This window comes from Megalops cyprinoides, chromosome 10 (genome assembly GCF_013368585.1).
Source record: "Megalops cyprinoides isolate fMegCyp1 chromosome 10, fMegCyp1.pri, whole genome shotgun sequence".
Lineage (NCBI taxonomy): Eukaryota > Metazoa > Chordata > Actinopteri > Elopiformes > Megalopidae > Megalops > Megalops cyprinoides.
Window position 1 is genome coordinate 26,724,618 of NC_050592.1, and position 19,161 is coordinate 26,743,778.

General features: G+C 46.0%; 1 protein-coding gene across 1 annotated transcript in view; it reads right to left on the bottom strand.

Moving 5' to 3' along the window:
* Positions 1 to 19,161, bottom strand: part of LOC118785043 (PC3-like endoprotease variant B) — a 72,850-nt gene that overhangs the window by 16,391 nt on the left and 37,298 nt on the right. The window contains exons 7-13 of the mRNA XM_036539568.1: positions 13,897 to 13,934; positions 12,946 to 13,025; positions 12,503 to 12,591; positions 11,618 to 11,790; positions 10,989 to 11,204; positions 9,568 to 9,671; positions 2,521 to 2,634 (exon numbers count right to left, since the gene is read on the bottom strand). Of these exons, the coding sequence (XP_036395461.1) occupies positions 2,521 to 2,634; positions 9,568 to 9,671; positions 10,989 to 11,204; positions 11,618 to 11,790; positions 12,503 to 12,591; positions 12,946 to 13,025; positions 13,897 to 13,934 (814 nt within the window). The remainder of the gene's footprint in view (positions 1 to 2,520; positions 2,635 to 9,567; positions 9,672 to 10,988; positions 11,205 to 11,617; positions 11,791 to 12,502; positions 12,592 to 12,945; positions 13,026 to 13,896; positions 13,935 to 19,161) is intronic.

The window sequence follows — 19,161 nt, forward strand, 5'->3', positions numbered from 1 at the left end:
TATCAAGAGTTCAACAGCAACAGCCTGCTAACACATCCATGTTTGAGGGGCAATGCGGTCAAGGAGCATGAATTTCTGCCGCTCAGACTGTAGGGGTGTGGAATGAACCAATCAGGCATTAGTGTTAGAGGTGTGGTTGCTGGCGGTGATGTGGGAGTGTCAGCCATGTGGGAAACGGCTCCTCCCCAGTGGACCATGGAGAGGGAGGAGACACAGGCCCCAGCAGAGCTTCAGGCTGTGGAGCACATCACCATCATCACATTCGCTATCCGCTAAAGAATGTTTACCAGATCTCTCTCTGACCCCCCCAATATACACAGCAACCCAACCCCCCCCACACCAGCCTCTATCACATAAGCTCATTTGGTCTCATTTGCTTTCTTAATTGCATTGTAATGTGCTTTTATATTGCAAACGGCTGCAATTAATTATTTTGATATGGAACAAAATGCAGCAAATATAAACACTCCAACAGTTCTCTATGAACCAAATATAATTTTTCAAACTCAAGCTGAATTCCAGAATTTATTATTTATATAATGCTTCACTGCTCAAACATATCCCTCCATTTTTATTGTGTGTACCATTTCTGAGATTTTTTTCTTTATTTTCAGTTCATAGTTTAATGAAGGTGTCTTCATATCTTCAGCAAAAATAAAACAGATACATTTTGCAACATTCATGCTTTAAAATTTAGTTTGCATTATGCCAAGTAAGAACTGGTTGAAGATGTAGTCTAGTGGTTTTGCCTTTCATGCTGGGCTCTTTCTGTTAGGTGTATTTTTCACATGAAAACACACGAGGACAGCATTCTTTCTGTGTGACTGTGAACTGTGACTGTGTGAACACAGTAAAGATAGTGACCCCTCTCTGTGATTGTATAGGAGAACAGTGAGTAGAATGATCTTTGAGCGCAGACTGTGTGAACACCATAAGTAGAATGCTCTGTGAGTGTGGCATACTCTGAGCACAGTGAGTAGAATGCTCTGTGGATGTAATAGACTGTGAGCACAGTGACTACAATGATCTGTGAGCGTGGCAGACTGTGTGAACACCATAAACAGAATGCTCTGTGAGTGTAGCAGACTGTGTGAACACCATAAACAGAATGCTCTGTGAGCGTAGCAGACTGTGTGAACACCATAAACAGAATGCTCTGTGAGTGTAGCAGACTGTGTGAACACCGTAAGTAGAATGCTCTGTGAGTGTAGCAGACTGTGTGAACACCGTAAGTAGAATGCTCGGTGGGCATAATAGACTGTAAATAGAATGCTGTGAGCATGACAGGCTGTGAGCACAGGGACTAGAATTCTCTGTGAGCTTGACAGACTGTACAAACACGGTGAACGGAATGCTCTGTGAGTCTGATAGACTGTGTCAGTGCACCGGGGGTTAGCGCTCTCTCAGCTGGGAACATACTGCCATCATGGGGCCTTGCAGCAAGCGATAAATTACCACTGACAAAGAACTGAACCAATAAAAGCAGCACCATATTTTATACGCAGTAAATTTAGCTCCAGACTGCGTTGGTGGTGGCGGGTGACATATTTACGGTTGCCATCAGATGAAAGCAGAGGGTGGGTCCTAAGAATCAGCATTTCTGAAGCCCTACCCCCCTTCAAAACAGACCCACAACAGAGAGATCTGTGCCCCCTGCCCTCAACCCGTACAACATATTGTAATCCTGACCCTAACGTCAACTTTCCTGCCTTGACCAACCTCTTTCCACATGCTGCAGTCTCTCTAAAACCCCCCAGTGCTGGAGCTATATAACTGAGCCTATAAACCCGGGGAATTGAACACATTATAATATGATTTTCCTTTTTTTTCAGAGCAAGAGGTTGATTACAGATCAATTTAATATCTGTAACGCTGAGAGATAGATACACAGACTGCAGAACTACATAATATTGAGAGAGAGAGAGAATGAGTCCATAGAAAATACATTACACTGAGTAAGACCCTGTAGAAAATGCATTACAATATTCTGACTGATTAATATAACACCTCTATGGCTCCCGCCGCTCTGTCAGACTGATGTTTTAAAAGTGTTGTTAAAGTGTTGTAAAAGCGTTTACATCATGTCTAGCAAAGCAGCTGCTTCAAAGCAATTCAATTTGACGCTCTGAAACACCCCCATACATTTAATAAACATGCATTTTGCCCTCCCTGTTTTTGTTCTCTGAGGGATATCAGAATAAATCTATTAGCTTTCAGCACTGCTCCTGGTGGAGACATAAGGACCAAGCACCTGTCATAACAGCAGAAATTATTATGGTGGTGATTATGATTAAGTCTATGTAACTATACTGGTGCACAACTGAAAGTCTCCCAAATTAATCAAAAGGGGAACAGTAACAGTAAGTAGTACAGTGATGGAGAATAGGAGACACATCAATGGTGAACAGGGGTACAGTAGTAGCAAACAGCAGTACAGTAGTGGTGAAGAGAACAGATTAATAGTGAATAGGGGGTACGGTTGTGAATAGGTGTAGTAATCATGAACAGACACAGCAGTACCTGTCGTGAATGTGATATCCCGCCCCATTGATGCTCCAGCCAGGCTCCACAGGGTTTGGTATTTTTGCTGTTTTTGCGATTAGGTGTTGGACATCTCTCCACGTCAGGTCTGGACTGAAAATATAAATATTTGTGAAAAACACTGCATCCCCGCATCTAACAAAACATGAAATGCATGACATTTACAGTGCATCCATGTAAAACTGCAGAAATGGTAACATCTAGAGATGCATAAAAAATGCGCCCTCGCACACATATGTACACACACACATAGACATGTTTTAACACTCAGACATGCACACACAGGCAGACAGAAACACACACATTTGCAGATTTTATTTCCTCTCCATTAATGATGAGCTGAAACAGTGCATTTCAGCTCTGCAATGGCCTTGGGAACAGCCAGTTTGGCTTACAATATTCAAGACTCAACAAAGGAAATCTCTCAATGAATGTAGTGCACTTTCTCCAAATGGAAATTCAAACGCAGCTGACTTGTGTCATGTCAAGTAATATACTAATGGAATCCAATTAGGACCTTTATACAGCGGTGGCGATGAAAATATATTGGCTCACTTTGTATAACAAAAGACCAAAGAGTCATCAAGAAACGATTTTCAGGAATAGAAGGCATAAAGAAAATGGGTTCTCCTTTGTCCTCTGATTATTGTGGGCTCAGAAAATGATGAGGTTTGAATTAAAAAAAACTGTTGACTGCCCTTTTTTGTGGTAATTTCCCTCACTGGTCATGTGGTGTCCTAGAGGGGTGACTTGACAGAGGCAGATGAAGAAAGAGAACACACTGTGATGTCATGAAGAGAAGCATCACAGTCCCCCCCCCCCCAACACTGAGGAGAGGAGCTCACTCCATCCGCTGCCCTGAGTAGGCCCTGCAGAGGTTAACCAAACATTCATCCGAAGGTACGGGGTCTTGTTTAAGGAATAATAACTCGCACAATGAACCAGAGGGAAAGACATGGAGCGAGAGGGAGAGAGAGAAAGGAAGAAATAATGAGGTCTTTCATTATAAAGGAGACAGAATTTTCTGTAGTTTTCGCACAGGAAAAAAAAAATGCTTAAGAAACATTCTGGACAGACGCAGAGACGCATTCCAAGCATGTAGCGCGTGGCAGCAAAGAGAGCAGGGCCGCTTTCATTAACGCCCGAGACGAAACACAGTCTTCATGCATAACAAGTGTTTTGTGGACAGAATAATGGGAAAAAAAGCAACCTAGACAATTATTTTAAGCTCTCGTTTCAAAGGAACCGAGTGCGGATGGGTTTTGTGCTTTTAAACTGACGTGTTGGGTATATTACACAGCTATATTAAATATATGCACGAGCGTAATTCTGTTAGCGCTCACGTTTCCGCGGTCCCATTAGCGGCGGATTCCCCTCCAGTGAAATCAGACCAGCCAGCGCCCCGGCTGGTTTGCATAAAGCAAACAAAATTAAATTTGCTTTGCTAAATCAAAGCGTGTATGGGATTCAGCGTCTCTCTCAGGGACAAATTACTTCAAACAGCCCCTTTGTATCATAACAGAATAAGAAAAAAAAATCCAGGCCGATCAGCTTCTCTCAAATCCCTCAGTGCAGGAATTAATTATTGAACTCTGCGTGAGTTTCCATCTCCTGTGCGACACGGATCTGTTTATTAGAAAGGCGTATTACTCTTAAAGCCTGCTCCACTGAGGTTTGCGTTCGGTGTAGGTCTCCGTTGCGCGGGTTTAGCGTTTCAGCCTGATCTCTGACACCCCGCCACCATTGAAATGCGCTCCCAGCCAAGAGCTGCCTATTCCACACGTCTGGAGAAGTCTGTGTGCATAAGGGTTTACAGACTGACGGCTAATGAGGTCGCCCTTTATGGTTTTTATTATTTATGCTGTTTATTATTCATATGTGTCTGATGCCATTAGTCCACTGTGTTATATTAAGTAATTGCCATCAATCAATGTTTCTGTGTTTCTCATTGGTCCATAGTGCCCTCTTAGGTGTGTGTGTGTGTGTGTGTGTGTGTGTATCCATGTCCAAGTGTGCTTGATTGTCAGTTCCCATTGGCCTGTGCTTGACTGCATGTCTGTATATTCTGGGCAATTTGTGTGAGTGAGTGCATGTTTTATGAGCGCCTTGTCTCCATGTCCGAGCGCATAGCCGGGGGGTGGTGTTAGTATATGAGGCTGTGCTGTGATCCATCAGGGAGCGGTTTAACCATGTTTCTGATGCGCCGGGACCACAGAGCGGATCGGCGAGGGCCCTCTTCACGGCGGAATGAGAAGCCCTCTGTCCTCCGAGCGTGCTGGGAGGGGGGCAAGGGCAAAGAGAGAACACAAAGGCACAAAGACACGGGGACCCTCTGGCCCCCAGCAGAAACGCGCGGCAATCAAAACGGGGAAAGGGGGGGAGGGGGGGCGAGGGGAGAGAGTGAGAGCAAGGGGGCAGGTTTTTGGTCTGGACACACACTGAAATCAGAGGCGAACACATTTCACTGTGTCGGATCAAAACACCAACCATCACGTGCCCGCTATGCTCTAAATTAATCAGCCAACCAGCCGACCTCAAAGAGAACACAAAGCACCTCGCTGAAGGAGTCGTCCAGCGTGATTCAGATTAAGAGGCAGAGGCAGAGAACAGCAGGAAGCTCGCTAAGTACAGTATGTAATCTTCGGATGAAATGTGGGGAATATATCAGCTGTGACAAACGCCACCACTCTCCATTTCGTTTTCACCAGCGTCTGCGTCCCACGGGGGCGAGATACCATCTCCCGCACCCTACACCCCCAATGCTATCGGCTCCACCCATCTCTGCCGACTGGATTCGACAATCTCTGCGCCTTTAATACGCTCTGTTCAGTCTCTGTTCTGACAGAGCAATCCTTTTCAGAGAGAGAGAATGCGCAAAGGAGATAAGGCAGTGAGGATTATACAGACATTCCAGTATGCCTGCTACGTCTGTGCCCCTCTCCGCTGTAACTTATCCCACACTGCCAGGACGCTGTAACTGATGGGGTTTCGCTAAGATTTTCTTTGCTTTCTCAGATATGAGAAATTATTAAGTATCTTAATATCCTCCAGTTTGTCTACAGTATTTTCAGTGTTTTAATTTTGGCAGTGTTACTGTTAAAATAATATATGCATAACACATGATTTGAAAAAGCAACAAAACGATTGAAGTAAGTGATCAAAATGTTTCATGAGAATTTTGAGTATAACAACCTTAGAATGTCAGTATAACAACCTCCATTGGTTGTTAGCATTGAGAATGTAAGCAACTCTCACTTGCGCTGTTAGTTCAGCCAACTTTGCTCACTGGATATAAATTTCATGGAACCCTTGGCTGCCTGCTGTCACATTTACGTTCCAGATATTGTCTAGGGCCAACAACTGATCCAGGTTCAGACTACCCAATCCAGTCCTAATTCCAATCAGCCTGTGAAAAAATCTTGAACTGATCTCGACGCAGTGCCTCTGGCATGAATTCATGTATTACACGCATCTGCAGACCAAAAGAGGATCCATAGGTGAAATTAGGGCCACGCAGCTGATACAGGCGCTGGTGACAGTGGTGTAGGTGGCAGATAATGAGGAAAACCAGCCTGCTGCTATTATGCTCGGTGGATCCTCTGCTGAAATTGGAACACATTCAAAAACATGAATGAATGGATGAATGAAATATAAGGCATGTGTCATGTGATATGCAACTTGTCGAGCGCTACGGAGCAGTGGTACGAGGAGCAGAGCAGCAGCTCTGTGAGACGCCCTCCGTGCGATCACCCCCCTGCGGTTTCAAACAGGACTCGCCCCAATCCACAGATTCCTGATCCTCACGCTGCTTCAGTACTGTCGTATGCACAGAAATCCTCCTACATTACCATAACACAAAAAACAGCCTCTGGAAACAAATAGGCAAAATATCTTTTTTACCTCAGAGAAAACACAAAAGTCTGCAACTATATGGTAAATGACCGTGCTAGGCTCAACTGTTCAGTAAAATGCAGCACACTTCCACCTAAACCCATGCTGTGTGTTCACTCTGGCTACACAGGCCATCTTACATGAGGGTGTCTGATGATGAAGTGACATTTTAACCTCGTGCCCTGACATCACAATGGGGCATGTTTATTATGCGGAGATACATGTCTGTGGGATTGTTTTAGAAGCCTCTCTGTTAAATCCATTAAGACCTCTGTGTTTCGCATTCCACCCCGGAGGAGATTTAATGTAATTCAGAATCCTGGACAAGTGCTGGTTCTTTGGGATATCATGACAGAATGATTCATTTCCCCCAGTCAGCAGGAGAGACCCAGGCCCTGATTGGTGCAAATTAAAAAATCGTTTGTTTCCCATCAGGCAGTGGAATCATACGATTGCCAAACGAGACCAATTAGAACCCAGGGAGACCCGTGGCAACAGTCTGGGGAATGATGAGGCTCTTTTCCACACCACCACAATGTATCTTACATTTAACGTTTAAACATTTTCAATACAACTCAGACAAACAGGCACGCAAATGCACATTCAGCGTTTTCAGCTCTTTACTTCTGTCAGTGGTTACAAATTAGGAAAGTGAAGCTGTCAGAGTTAAGCGCAAACTACACCTGTTTCTCTGTCTCAGGCTTCACTGAGAAATATTTCTCAACATAACCCTGCGAGACTGGACTTCAGGATTGTTGATGGAAACATAGCCAGTGATATAGCTACCAGAGCAGAAGTAGCCTGAGCAAGCTAGTAACTTAGCAACAGCAAATCACTGGCTGGTGGTGGTTTTGACAGCTGATCCGACCTGAGATGTCTTGAGAAGTCTCAAACTCAACAAGTCTCAAAATCAAAAGTGAACACTAGCTGAAGTCTGACCTTATTCTAAAAAGGTGCACATTTCTGACTTCTTTGAGTTGAGCGGACGTGTAGACATTTTCAGCACTGTTAGTTCAGCTGATGCTGTCCCTGGAGTGTTGCTTTGCAACACCATTCACGGCTATTTATCGGCTGTTCACAATGTTTCTACAGCTAAGTATGGCATTATTGGTTATAATAATGTTAAAATTATAAAGCTAAACGGCAACAAAGCTATACATTTAAAAGGCAAAAAAGTACACTGAAGGTTTAGTTGTAACATCGAAGGTCATGGTGAGCAGTAAGTGATTTTGTTAGAAAAAACATGACATAAAGAAAGTTGTGGAATTGAACAAGGTGATATTATCCTATCTCATGCAGGTATTACTTTGTTTGGTTACTATGTAATCATCAGCACAGCCTGTGAAGTAGAGGAGAGGAGCTCGAGGAAAGGAGGAGCCAGAAGAGCAGGTAGGAGCAGAGATGTATTCAGTCACGAGGGAGTGTTAGGTAGTGATACATGATTGCTCTACCACCAGACCACTTAAGCCTTATCCCGGTCTCCCGGGAGCTGGCAGGTGGACAGGCACTTCATTTAAGCTAAACGGCTGACAACAGGACAGCGAGCAGCCGGCCATTACAGTCTGACGCTGGCCATGAGAAAGAGGAGCCCTGAACGACACCGCGCTCTCTCTCTCTCCGAGCGCGCTCAGAGCCATGGGGAGGACAGGGAGGAGCATGAGCTCAGAGACGACATCACTGTGAATGACGACTGAGGTCACCGCAAGGGCACAGTGGGTTAAGTCTGAGGTCAAGGTAAGGTCAGTTTAGGGTCAGTCTGAAGTCTCCTGAGGTCTCTCTGAGGTCTGGGGTACAAAAGAGCATGCACATTTTAGCCCCAGATTTCCTCAAACCTCACTTATATCCTCTACCCAGAACACCAATGCCTGCCATCAAACAGATGTTTCAGACTTCCCAACTGTGACTTATTCGGCATGAAACTTTATTAGGCACAGAAAATAATTTACTGTATGCTGAATTACTCTCAGGCATCCTGTAATAACAATGGGGTCAGAAAAGGTCAGAGGGTGGTGATCCAGAGGGTAAAATGTAAAGATCCATTAGGCACAAGGACCAAAAAGCCTATGCGTAAAAAGCTGACAGGCTGAATTCTTCAACTGACAATACTTTCCACATAACGTGTCTGCCTTTTAAATATTGGGTAAATTGTACATTAATCAATGTCTACATCTTGTGCTTTGTCCATTTATATTTTAAACTATATATTCAAAGTAACTGTTTTTTTATTAGCAATGCATGTAAGAATAATGTCTGCTTTTTAAACATTGTTGGTATAGTACAAGCCATAGAACTAGAAACCATTTCAATAAATCTATTACATTTCTAAATTTCTTGCCCCACATTCCAATGCATAGATTGTGGACAAATAAAGTGACACTAATCATTGAAACATCAGAAAAATGCAGTTCATTTACACCACAATCAATTAGCAACTATATTTGTACTGAATTTACAGTATTTTCACTGTGTGTTTGCACCAACTGTATTCATACTGACAGAATATTCACTCACTATATTAAGAACATGCACATTTTACACTCAGTCTACTTCCACTCGGTTTCCACTAAGTGTTTTAACAATACTGTAGTCTCAGGAACTCATCAATATAAATGTCAAACAAGGACCTTTCCTCCACCTCAGCTCCACCTCTTTCAAACGATGGCATCTAGGACAGTGATGGAGTGCTTGACTGAAAGTAAAAGGCATTAAGATAAGAGCGGGGTATGCAGAGGAGTCTCTCCAGGCTAGTGTACCCCCCCCCCCCACCCCACAGCTGAAAACACCACATAAAAAAAGTCAAGCTGGACTCTGCTCTTTCTATCTTATACTGGACAAACTATGGCTCAGTCTGGACAGAGAAAAGTAATGTACACAATGTTCCTCTAATTATTTCTCATTTCTCCTGAAATCTTTAACATTTTCCACAGGTGTTTCCCCAGGAGGTGCAGTAGTGTGTGTGAGGTGGGGTGGCAGAGTGTGTGAGGAGGTATGGTAGAGTTTGTGAGTAGGTGTAGTAGGGCTGGGTGAGGTATTATAGGGTGTAGGGTTGTGTGGGGTGTGGTAAGATCTCTGAGGAGGTATGGTACGGTGTAGGATGTATGAGGAAGTGTTGTAGGGTGTGTGAGGTGTACTCACTTGGCCTCCAGGACAAGAGCAAGGACCCCAGCAGCAATGGGTGCAGCGCTGGATGTCCCGGAGAAGTGGGTGACGCAGCCCTCATCCAGATTTGACACCGTCACCTGCAACACACACACATTGTTTCCTAATGATAACCAATTGCTGTTTTGATAGAAATAAACAAAACCAATCAATATCAGTTAGGCTGTCTCTGTGTCTGTTCATGTCAGTGGACTTCAGTATTACCATTGCTGATCAGTTGTACAGAAAATTTGGTTATGATTAGTGTCATTAGTGATTAGTGGCACCCTGTTATAATAACAGTCCAGTGAACAAATAGGACATTATTGCTGCCATTGTTCACAGATATTGAGGTAAAAATCCTGTGAGAGTTGTCTTATTGTGAAGCACAATTTAAAAGTGGGTCTGTCTCCGGAACTGACAGTTGACATTTTAGGTGTGCTGCTGTAGAACTGTGAGTTTACACTGTGAGGGTAGCAGAACTGGGTGTGTACAGTGAAGTGGTGATGGTGTAACCTGAGCCTCAAGGAGGTAAGTGTCACTCTTTTCTCAACGCCACCCCTGTCCCCCTCTCTCTCTCTGCTCCTGTCTTTCTCTCCCTCCCCTGCCCTCCTTTCCGTGTCTAAGTGTGGGGAAAAGGTGGGAAAGAGCGGTGTTTCTCTCCCGTATGTCTGTGCAGCGTCTGCACATCCACACCTCCTGCGCTCCTCCACTCAGCTGCGGGGGAAACGTTTCGCTCCCAATTAACACCTGAGCCTCGGTATCCGGCCTCCTCACACACGCAGCCTGAGAGGTCAGCTGCCGCGACTATAAATACCACACGGTGACAACTGCACGGGAGCCTGCCAAGGATCACGACTCTCGCACAGCCCCCACACCCAGGAAAACAGCACCCCGCACCTCCTCGCACAATGGCAATCAAACAGGAGCCGTTTATCAACAGACCCCCATAGCCCCACACACCCCAATACGTACTCCCCACGCTAAACATGGATCACTCAAGAGCCGTGGATTAAATAACACCGCCCCCCCATCCTGACATGACCCCTCTTGTGCACACACGCACGCATACATGCATACACGCACACACACACACACACGCACCCTTCCCCCTCCCTCTTAATCTCCAGTGGAACGCACCAGTTGTAATTACTGGACTTTCTCTCACGCAGTGATTTCTCTTCAGAATCATCACATCATCAAGTTTCCCATTAAAATTACCTGAGGATCTGGAATTATGCAAATATTAGAAGGAAAAAGAGCATGCTGGCTGCGCACACACAGCCCCTGCATCCGTGAGCTCCTGCACACCAGTGACATGGCTTTGTCTGCTCACAGATCTTATGCTGACCAAGTGGTTGTCACCTGACTCATATTAACCTTGGATGACCCAGTGTGACCCCACTCCAGGCTCTCACCAGCGGTAGGTTCTCCCCATTGCCAGCCCCGGTGGGCGTGACGGCCATCACAGCGGGGCAGGGCTCTCCGAAGAAGGCGGGCAGCCCGGTGTGGGTGACGGCGCCGATGGCGATGCTGTAGATGCTGTTGACGTAGCCGTCCGCGCCACAGTGGTCGCCCACCATGCCGCCGTTCCCAGAGGCCCAGACGAAGATGTTCCCCTTACCACCTCGCCCCTGCGGGAACCATTCAGAGCAGAGCACTGAGACACCTGCTCACCACAGAGAGGAACCACTCAGAGGCCTGCTAACCCACATAACCTGCCAGGCACAGATGTTACATTGCATTACTGGCATTTAGCAGACACTCTTGTCCAAAGCGACTTACATAGGTCACAATTACATATTACCCATTTATACAGCTGGATATTTTCTGAGGCAATCCCGGTTTAAGTACCTTGTCCAGGGGTACAACAGCAGTGCCCCAGTGAGGAAGTGAACCAGCAACCTTCTGGTTATGAGGCCTGATTCTTGCCACTATGCTACACTGCCACCCCATTTGACAAAAGGCTCACAGGTGGCATCAGGTTAGACATGCAGAGGTCCTTCACCTGCAGCACATATAGACGGGGGACTGCTCCTGCAGATACCTTCTGTGTTCCCAGCCGCAAAGCCTTCTGGGCCAGCCTGCCTGGTCCCGCCATCTCCATGCCGTTGTCCTTGGGCCCCCAGCAGCACGTGTAGATATCGATGAAGTCGTTGTTGTAGGTGAGAGAGGTGGCCTCCATGGAGTCGGTCACTGCACCGTCCAGCAGACGGATACCTTTCGGTCCATTTAAACAACATTGGCTCATCGCTTACAACCCAGTCCCATGTCACCAGTAATCTCAGGAACTGTTCTGGCTCTGAGTATTAAATAAACTCAAAAAAATATTAGACTCTCCACTAGTCTGTTTCAGTGGCAGAAGCCAAGATTCTGACTGCAGTGCTCTTGGCCTTAACCGTGATACCGGACACAGGCTTACACCCTCCTTTCTGGCAAGCCTGGGCGTAAATCCTAAGCCAAGTAAAGAGCAGGCGTAGGATGTGAATTCAGACTGTTCTCCATGGTAGCACAAATCAAAATTACAGACCACTGCACTTTTCTGCTATTCATATTCTAAATGTATTTTCAAATGGTCAGGAAAATGAAACAAAAACAAAATGATATGAATTACACAAACAGTTCCATTTTGACACATATATTGTGCAACGTAGGCCTATAATGTTTTTCCAAAAGTTCTGCTTTATGCATATTCTTTGTTTCTAACCATAACTTTGCCCTACTGACATGCTTGTAATGTCTGTATGAAACTCATCTAGACTGTTCTGGAATCAGTTCTGATGTTTTTCACCTTTCTATCTTTTCCAGGGATCAGTGAATGAACAACCACATGTGTAGGAAATGTTTAAGTGTCAAAAAGGAGAGAAAATAAGGTTTCATGATAGACAAACAAGCCTGTCAAGTCTTATGTACTGTATCAGCAGGCACTCACCACCAATCCTGGCGTTGAAGGCAATGCCGACTCCACAGTAGGAATTGTTGGCCTCCATCGCTACCTCACCTGCACATCTGGTGCCATGACTGAGAAACACAACAAAGGAGACACCATCTACACTCAACCTCATTCCCACTTTTACATTTACACCTATTCATTTGGTAGATGCTCTGATGTTAACCATGGTGATTGTCTTTACTATGTCTTACATGGTTCATTTGACTCAAGGAAGCAATATATGAATTACAAATTGTAAATCATGAATTATCATTATGTATGAATAATGAATAACCAATAAGCATTGCACATGTGACTGTGTTCACTCAGCTCAGGGCCTAGCACAGGCACCAACACTCAGTCTGGTCTCTGTCAGGTGCTTCTGTGAGTCCTGCAGACAGTGGTAATACTGAATGAATGAGCGACATGAGTTTGTTAATTACCCGTTATCTTCATCTCGCAGTGGCATGGGATCATGGGATAGCCCGTGAGCACCACGGAGGTCGAAACTGGCAAAGGCCTCCTGAAATCAGACCCCATGCAACGCCAAATCAACGACCTACAAAAATCTGCACATATATCGTCTGTTCCCTCATTAATTAATGAACTGTTTACAGGTGAGCGGCTGCGTGTGTCAGGGATTAGTGAAAATATGCATTACTAAAGAGGTGTGCCAGCGAGTGTCCTGATATAACGCACATTCTACACACACCAGCTGCGCCCGGCATAGACAGACCTGTTAGCGCTTTCAGTAATGATAGCTGCTCAACAGCCTAGCACATATATCCATCACTGTCCATTACGACAAAACAATGATCTCTGAAGTGAACTCTCTTCAGGCAGCTACACTCTACAATATATTTAGAGATCCAAGAGCAATTTCTGATGGTTGTCTGCAGTTGCCTGGCTGTTTTCTGAGGACACCATGCTAAGTTCAATTTCACATCCTAACTTTCTTAGTCCAGCTGCCTCTCCCTTTCACTCTACGACACAATCCTGCAACTTCTCTCACTGCCCTGTTGTGTAATGTGCAGTGTAATGTAACGTTTGTATTTGATAGTGTGACAAATGTTATGTAATGTCCGTGTGTAAGAGCGTGATACAATTTGTGTGTCAATGTGATGTAACTTGTCTGTGGAACAGTCATTGTGTCCAAAATTTCAGAAGGAATAACAGAAAAGAAAAGACGTCTGAACATCAGCCATGAACAACCCAGAAATATGACAACATCCGTCAAAAACAGTAGTTTTTAAAAAGGAAACATCCATTTATAATTCATCAGAGTATGTTTTTCCTTTGAGCTATGTTGACGTAACCAAAAGTTTCCTGCCAACATAGTTAACACTTTGTCCCAGTTAATAGTTAACAAAGAAAAGAAAACAGCATATACTCACAAAATTCTTCTTCAGATCCAAGTTGGTATGATCAATACCTGGTAAACACAGGGAGAATAATAGCTTAAGTACTACACGTGAGCTGAAATATAGTTAGCGGAAGCATCTTGTGCAAAAGCAAACATACAGTTGCAACTTTTAAATGTATTCTAACCTGTGGCTTCTCCTTCTTTTATCCTGTTACTCACTCTCTCCCGCTCTCTCCCCAGGTGGCCATGGCATCCGCAGGTGTATGACACAGACGAGATGCTGTCACTTTTGCCCAATGCGGGGAGGCTGGGAGGTTACCATGGTAACGGGCCGTATTCTACAGCGGTCTGATTGCGTTAATGCAGAAGAGACGGGGCCACGAGCGTACTCGGGTCCAGACCCATTTGCAGCGGGGTACGTGCTGCCTCCCCCTGTCCTCTCTGACTCGGCGGCCTTACCCAGTTCTGAGGACCCATACTTTACTCCTGCCTCGCTGTGAACCTTCGACGCCCCTCACAAAACCACAGCCGCCACCACTTGTGCTATGTTGTCTACGTCTCGGGTTCATCCCATTTACATGCGCAGGTGAGGGTGTTCCAGCTTCAGGTTTGTTTTGACAGTAGCAGGTGGCAGTTAGTCTGGACTCGCTTTAAACTTCTCATGGATTCCATGGGGCCTGGTTCTACATCCACAGTGACTCCGCAGATCCTCCTCCCTCTCCCCCACCCTCTCTGCCTCTGTGCATTTTCAGCCACCCCATCCCTCAAAGCCGCAAGCCTCCCCAACCGCAGAATGAAGTCTTTCCGCAAATCTAGTTACAAGAGAATCCCTATCTTATTTGCTCAGACAATGCACTGCGGTGAAAGTGCCCGGCAGACATATGAGGATAAACTGTCCCGGCTTTCAAAGTGTACTGGCTAGCGGAGAGAAGCAGGCCGGAGCGGCAGTCTCTCAGCCCCTCTAATGAAAGCACAGCCCAGTCCATTAGGCCTAAACACTTTCCAGCGCGCGTCAGGTTAGATTCTGTTTAGTGACGAGACAATACTCAATCAGCCGAACAAGAGCAGAGGGACTCGCTGCCCCCTTATTTCAACAAAACCAAGAAGGGTAAACAATGACTGCACTTCCGCAATTGGATAATCAAGTTAAAACTAAGACCTTGAGCGGGATTGTTAGGAGCTGCGGGGAAGGGCCTCACGGTGCACGTCGGCTAAGCGTTAATGAGCAACCTGTTAGCCGGCGGCCATGGAATTGGGAGCCACACCTGCAGCGAGTTCATTCGGCCCCAGGGAGACGGACAAGGAGCCAGGTTCAAATGAGCTGTCATCTCCTTACAGGAAGTAGCCCGTGGGCCGCGAACAGCAGTAATGATGATAATGTGTTTGGCATCCCGGCGATCATGGCGTTTCACAGCATGCCTCTCGCCGGTGACAAACTCCACACCTCCCCGCTGTTCCACTCAAAGTGACAGTCCTCACAGCGCAGCGCTACGCGCTAAACACGGATCTGATCATGTACTCACGAGTGCTGGATTAAGGAATTAGAGGCAAATTTCCTGCCAGTCATCCTCAGCACCAGGGAAAACAACCCTTGATCACAGAAGACACTGGACATTTCATCTCCAAAAAAAAAAACAAATGAAATACAAAAAAGAGACTCAAACATATGGTACAGCCTTTGGCTGCAGAGAGTTAGTCACATCAAATTTATAACATAGAAAATCACACCAAGTTATTTATGAATAGAGAACACAAAGGTATCAAAAGAGCTTGCCTGGCAGTGAGCAATGACAGGACTTAATGGTAATACAACACAAGTATTTAAAGAGTACGACATGTAGTCATCTGGTGAATGAATGTTGGAAAACGACTTCAAATATTTAAATTTCTCTGAGTCATTCTCTTTACACTTACACTGGTAGCTATCTCTCATTCAGTCTCTTTACAGTGGCAGCTGTTCTCATGTCAGTCTCTGTGCAGTGGCAGCTGTTCCTGAGTCAGTCTCTGTACACTGGCAGCTGTTCCTGAGTCAGTCTCTGTACACTGGCAGCTGTTCCTGAGTCAGTCTCTGTATACTGGCAGCTGTTCCTGAGTCAGTCTCTGTACACTGGCAGCTGTTCCTGAGATAGACAGATAGATTGATAGATAGATAAAGTGGCAGCTGTTCCTGAGTCAGTCTCTTTACACTGGCAGCTGTTCCCGAGTCAGTCTCTCTACCCTAGCAGCTGTTCCTGAGAAAGTCTCTATGCAGTGGCAGCTGTTCCTGAGTCAGTCTCTGTACACTGGCAGCTGTTCCTGAGTCAGTCCCGTAATGCTAGTTGCTGTCCCTCAGCAATTGCCTTTTCACTGGCAACTCTTCCTCTTCGTCTCTGAGTTGGCTCTCCGGGCTGTGGTGGAGGACCATGGAGTCCCTGGCTACAGCTTGGAACGGAGCTCAACACTCCCACTCACCTCACACGGTCCACTTCCACTCTCTTTAAATACTCATTAATCACCCGTTTATTTACCAACTACAAGTCACTTCCTCTTTTTGCTGTAATCCCTCTTTCAGATTAAGGGCTTTGTGCTTTTGCTGCATCTTGTGTTTTAATGAGCTGCAAGAACACCAGGACCCTCTACACATGACTGGAGTTCTACCCTACTGATGTTTCTTTGGACAAATTGGGAAGGAACCATAACCTATGGTTCTGCTACTGTAATATCAATCTTCTATATTTGTCAATCTACAGATCAGAGCGCATCTGCTTTCATGAGGTCAGGACAAGCTGAACATTTTCACTCGCCCCCTTGGTCCATGTGACAGAACAGACCACACACTCCTGCCTGACACAGGCACACACACAACCTACACAACCACACATCTGTCAGATACCGCTGCACTCCCAGTTTAAACAGCACACACAACCACTACTGCTGTCTCTGTCTACAAATCCCAATTTATTCAAAATAATCATGTTCCAAATCTCTTCACACCCATGCTAAAAAGACTTAGGCAGCTACAGGTACACAAGAGACATACAATCTGTTAAGATGAGGAAATATTATATGTAATCTTCACCACTGCAGTGCTACAGAGGTCACATCCAAGCACTCATTTATACTGCTGATAGTATTCACAGCAAATCATGTTGACAAATTCATTTTGAAATCCATTAGTCTCACAATGTTGTTTGAACGATGCGCCCATTAATGTCCATTTCGCTAATATCCCTGATTCACATTCTAATACCCATCTGAGAAATCAGTTTATTTGAAACACCCACCTCACTCCGTGAAGGAAGGAAATTAGGACATTATTAACTAAAGTGTTCTACTGTGAGTCAGAGAGAGAGGGAGGGAAGAGGAGGGGACAGAGGGAAGGAGAGAGAGAGAGAGAGAAATGGAGAGAGAGGCATGGAGAGAGGGGGAAACAGAGATAGATGGAAAGAGAGGGAGAGACTGATGGAGAGAGAGAAAGAAAGGGACAGAGAGGCATAAGGGGAGAAAAAAGGAAAAAACAAAGTTATGCAGGGACCAATCACATTCTTATTTAAATTTGAGCACATGCACACACATGCACGCACACGCACACACACAGCCTCTCGTCCTGAAGTTTCCCCTCCCGCTCCGTGCTGTGTGACTTATCTGTCAGCACCAGGAGCCAGCGGTGGGGGGGGGGGGGGGGGGGGGTGGCGGGGGTTGTGCCCTGTGGATCCGCGGCCCCCCACGGAGGGCACAGCGTGTACAGAGACACGATGCAGGAGGACCCTGTCGTCTCTGTCACGGGGACGGATACTCCTCCCCTCCTGGCTGAGCCCCTGCGCCTGCTCTCTCCCGTGGTAATGAGAGCTGATTCCAGCAGTCGCCACAGTGAGTCTTTGCCCTTTCCTCAGGAGGGTGCAGTCCCCCCCTCCCCCTCCACCCCCCCAACCCTCCCCGGAACGTGCTCTGATGGGACCTTCCACACGCCCGCGACTTGACTTATCTACATGTTTTATAACAATCAGTGACTCTGTGTCCACTGTGGCTCCGCTTAACAGACACAACAATGCGGGGATGTGCCCGCACATTTATGGCATAATTATGCCTCAGTTTCCGTGACGCCATCTCTAATTAAGACTGTGGGGGGGTGGGGGTGGGAGGGGGGGCGGCGTGCGGGGGAAGCAGCTGCCGGGAGACGCGAGGTCGGGGAACATCTGCGGGAGGCCTCTCTGTGCCGAGCCGAACAGTCGCGCCCGCGGGAGCATCACAGAGCACGCCGCTGTCCTGCGGAGGGACGATTGCCATGGCAACGTGCGACCAACGTGAGTCTCGTCACCACCGTGATGATGGAGAGGAGTGCCACCCTCCCCTCCTCGAGCAAACGCCGCACTTTCTTTCACAAGAAGAGTTGACACAAAGACAAAGTGCGCACATTGGGAAGGACTGATGGGAAAGCTGATCTGTAACTGGAGGAGACAAATGGACTCTATTTGTCTCTAGAGCTGTATTACTGCACTACAAACAGTACCAGTACTTCTACTGTATTACAAACAGTACCAGTAATAGTGCTGCATTACTTTATTACAAACAGTACCAGTAATAGTTCTGTAATACCGTATTACAAACAGTACCAGTACTACTACTGTATTACTATGAGGTGAAAGCCAGCCACAAAATCCTAACAAAAAAGACAAAACATGTACTGCAGTGCAGCAGAAAACACAAACCACATTACATACTGAATTAGCAGTAGTCTGTATATGAATTTTGTCTGTGAAGCTCTACTTCAAATTAGAGAGATGGTCAACGAAGTGCTACTCTGTATTAAGGATATGGTCTATGAGGCAGCACTCTGTGTGAGAGATATGGTGTATGTAGCAGTACTCTGTGTTAGGCTTTACCTGTATGACTGTGTGTGTGTTCCTGTTTTCTGAGATGTAACCGCATTCAGGCAGCAGACAGAGAGCTCAGCGCCACGGTGCACCGCGGGGGGCCAGTTCCCTGAACTTCAGCTCTGACTCGACCGAGTGAGACGGCGCACGGCCTCCTACCCCTCACACACCACACACACACACACACACACACACACACACACACACACACACACACACACACACACACACAGGGACTAAAATGGAAGCAGAGAGGCAGTAAATTTACCAAGACATACATCCTACCCCACGGCCACAGGCACAATAAAAAACCCTGCCCTATCCCCACAGGCACTATGAAAACCGTACTCAGAAATCATTGCAACCAAGAATACAGTCCGCACATCAGAAATCAGGGTGTCTCATGTGTAACAAAAAATATTGTCCCTACTCCTGAAGTCAGG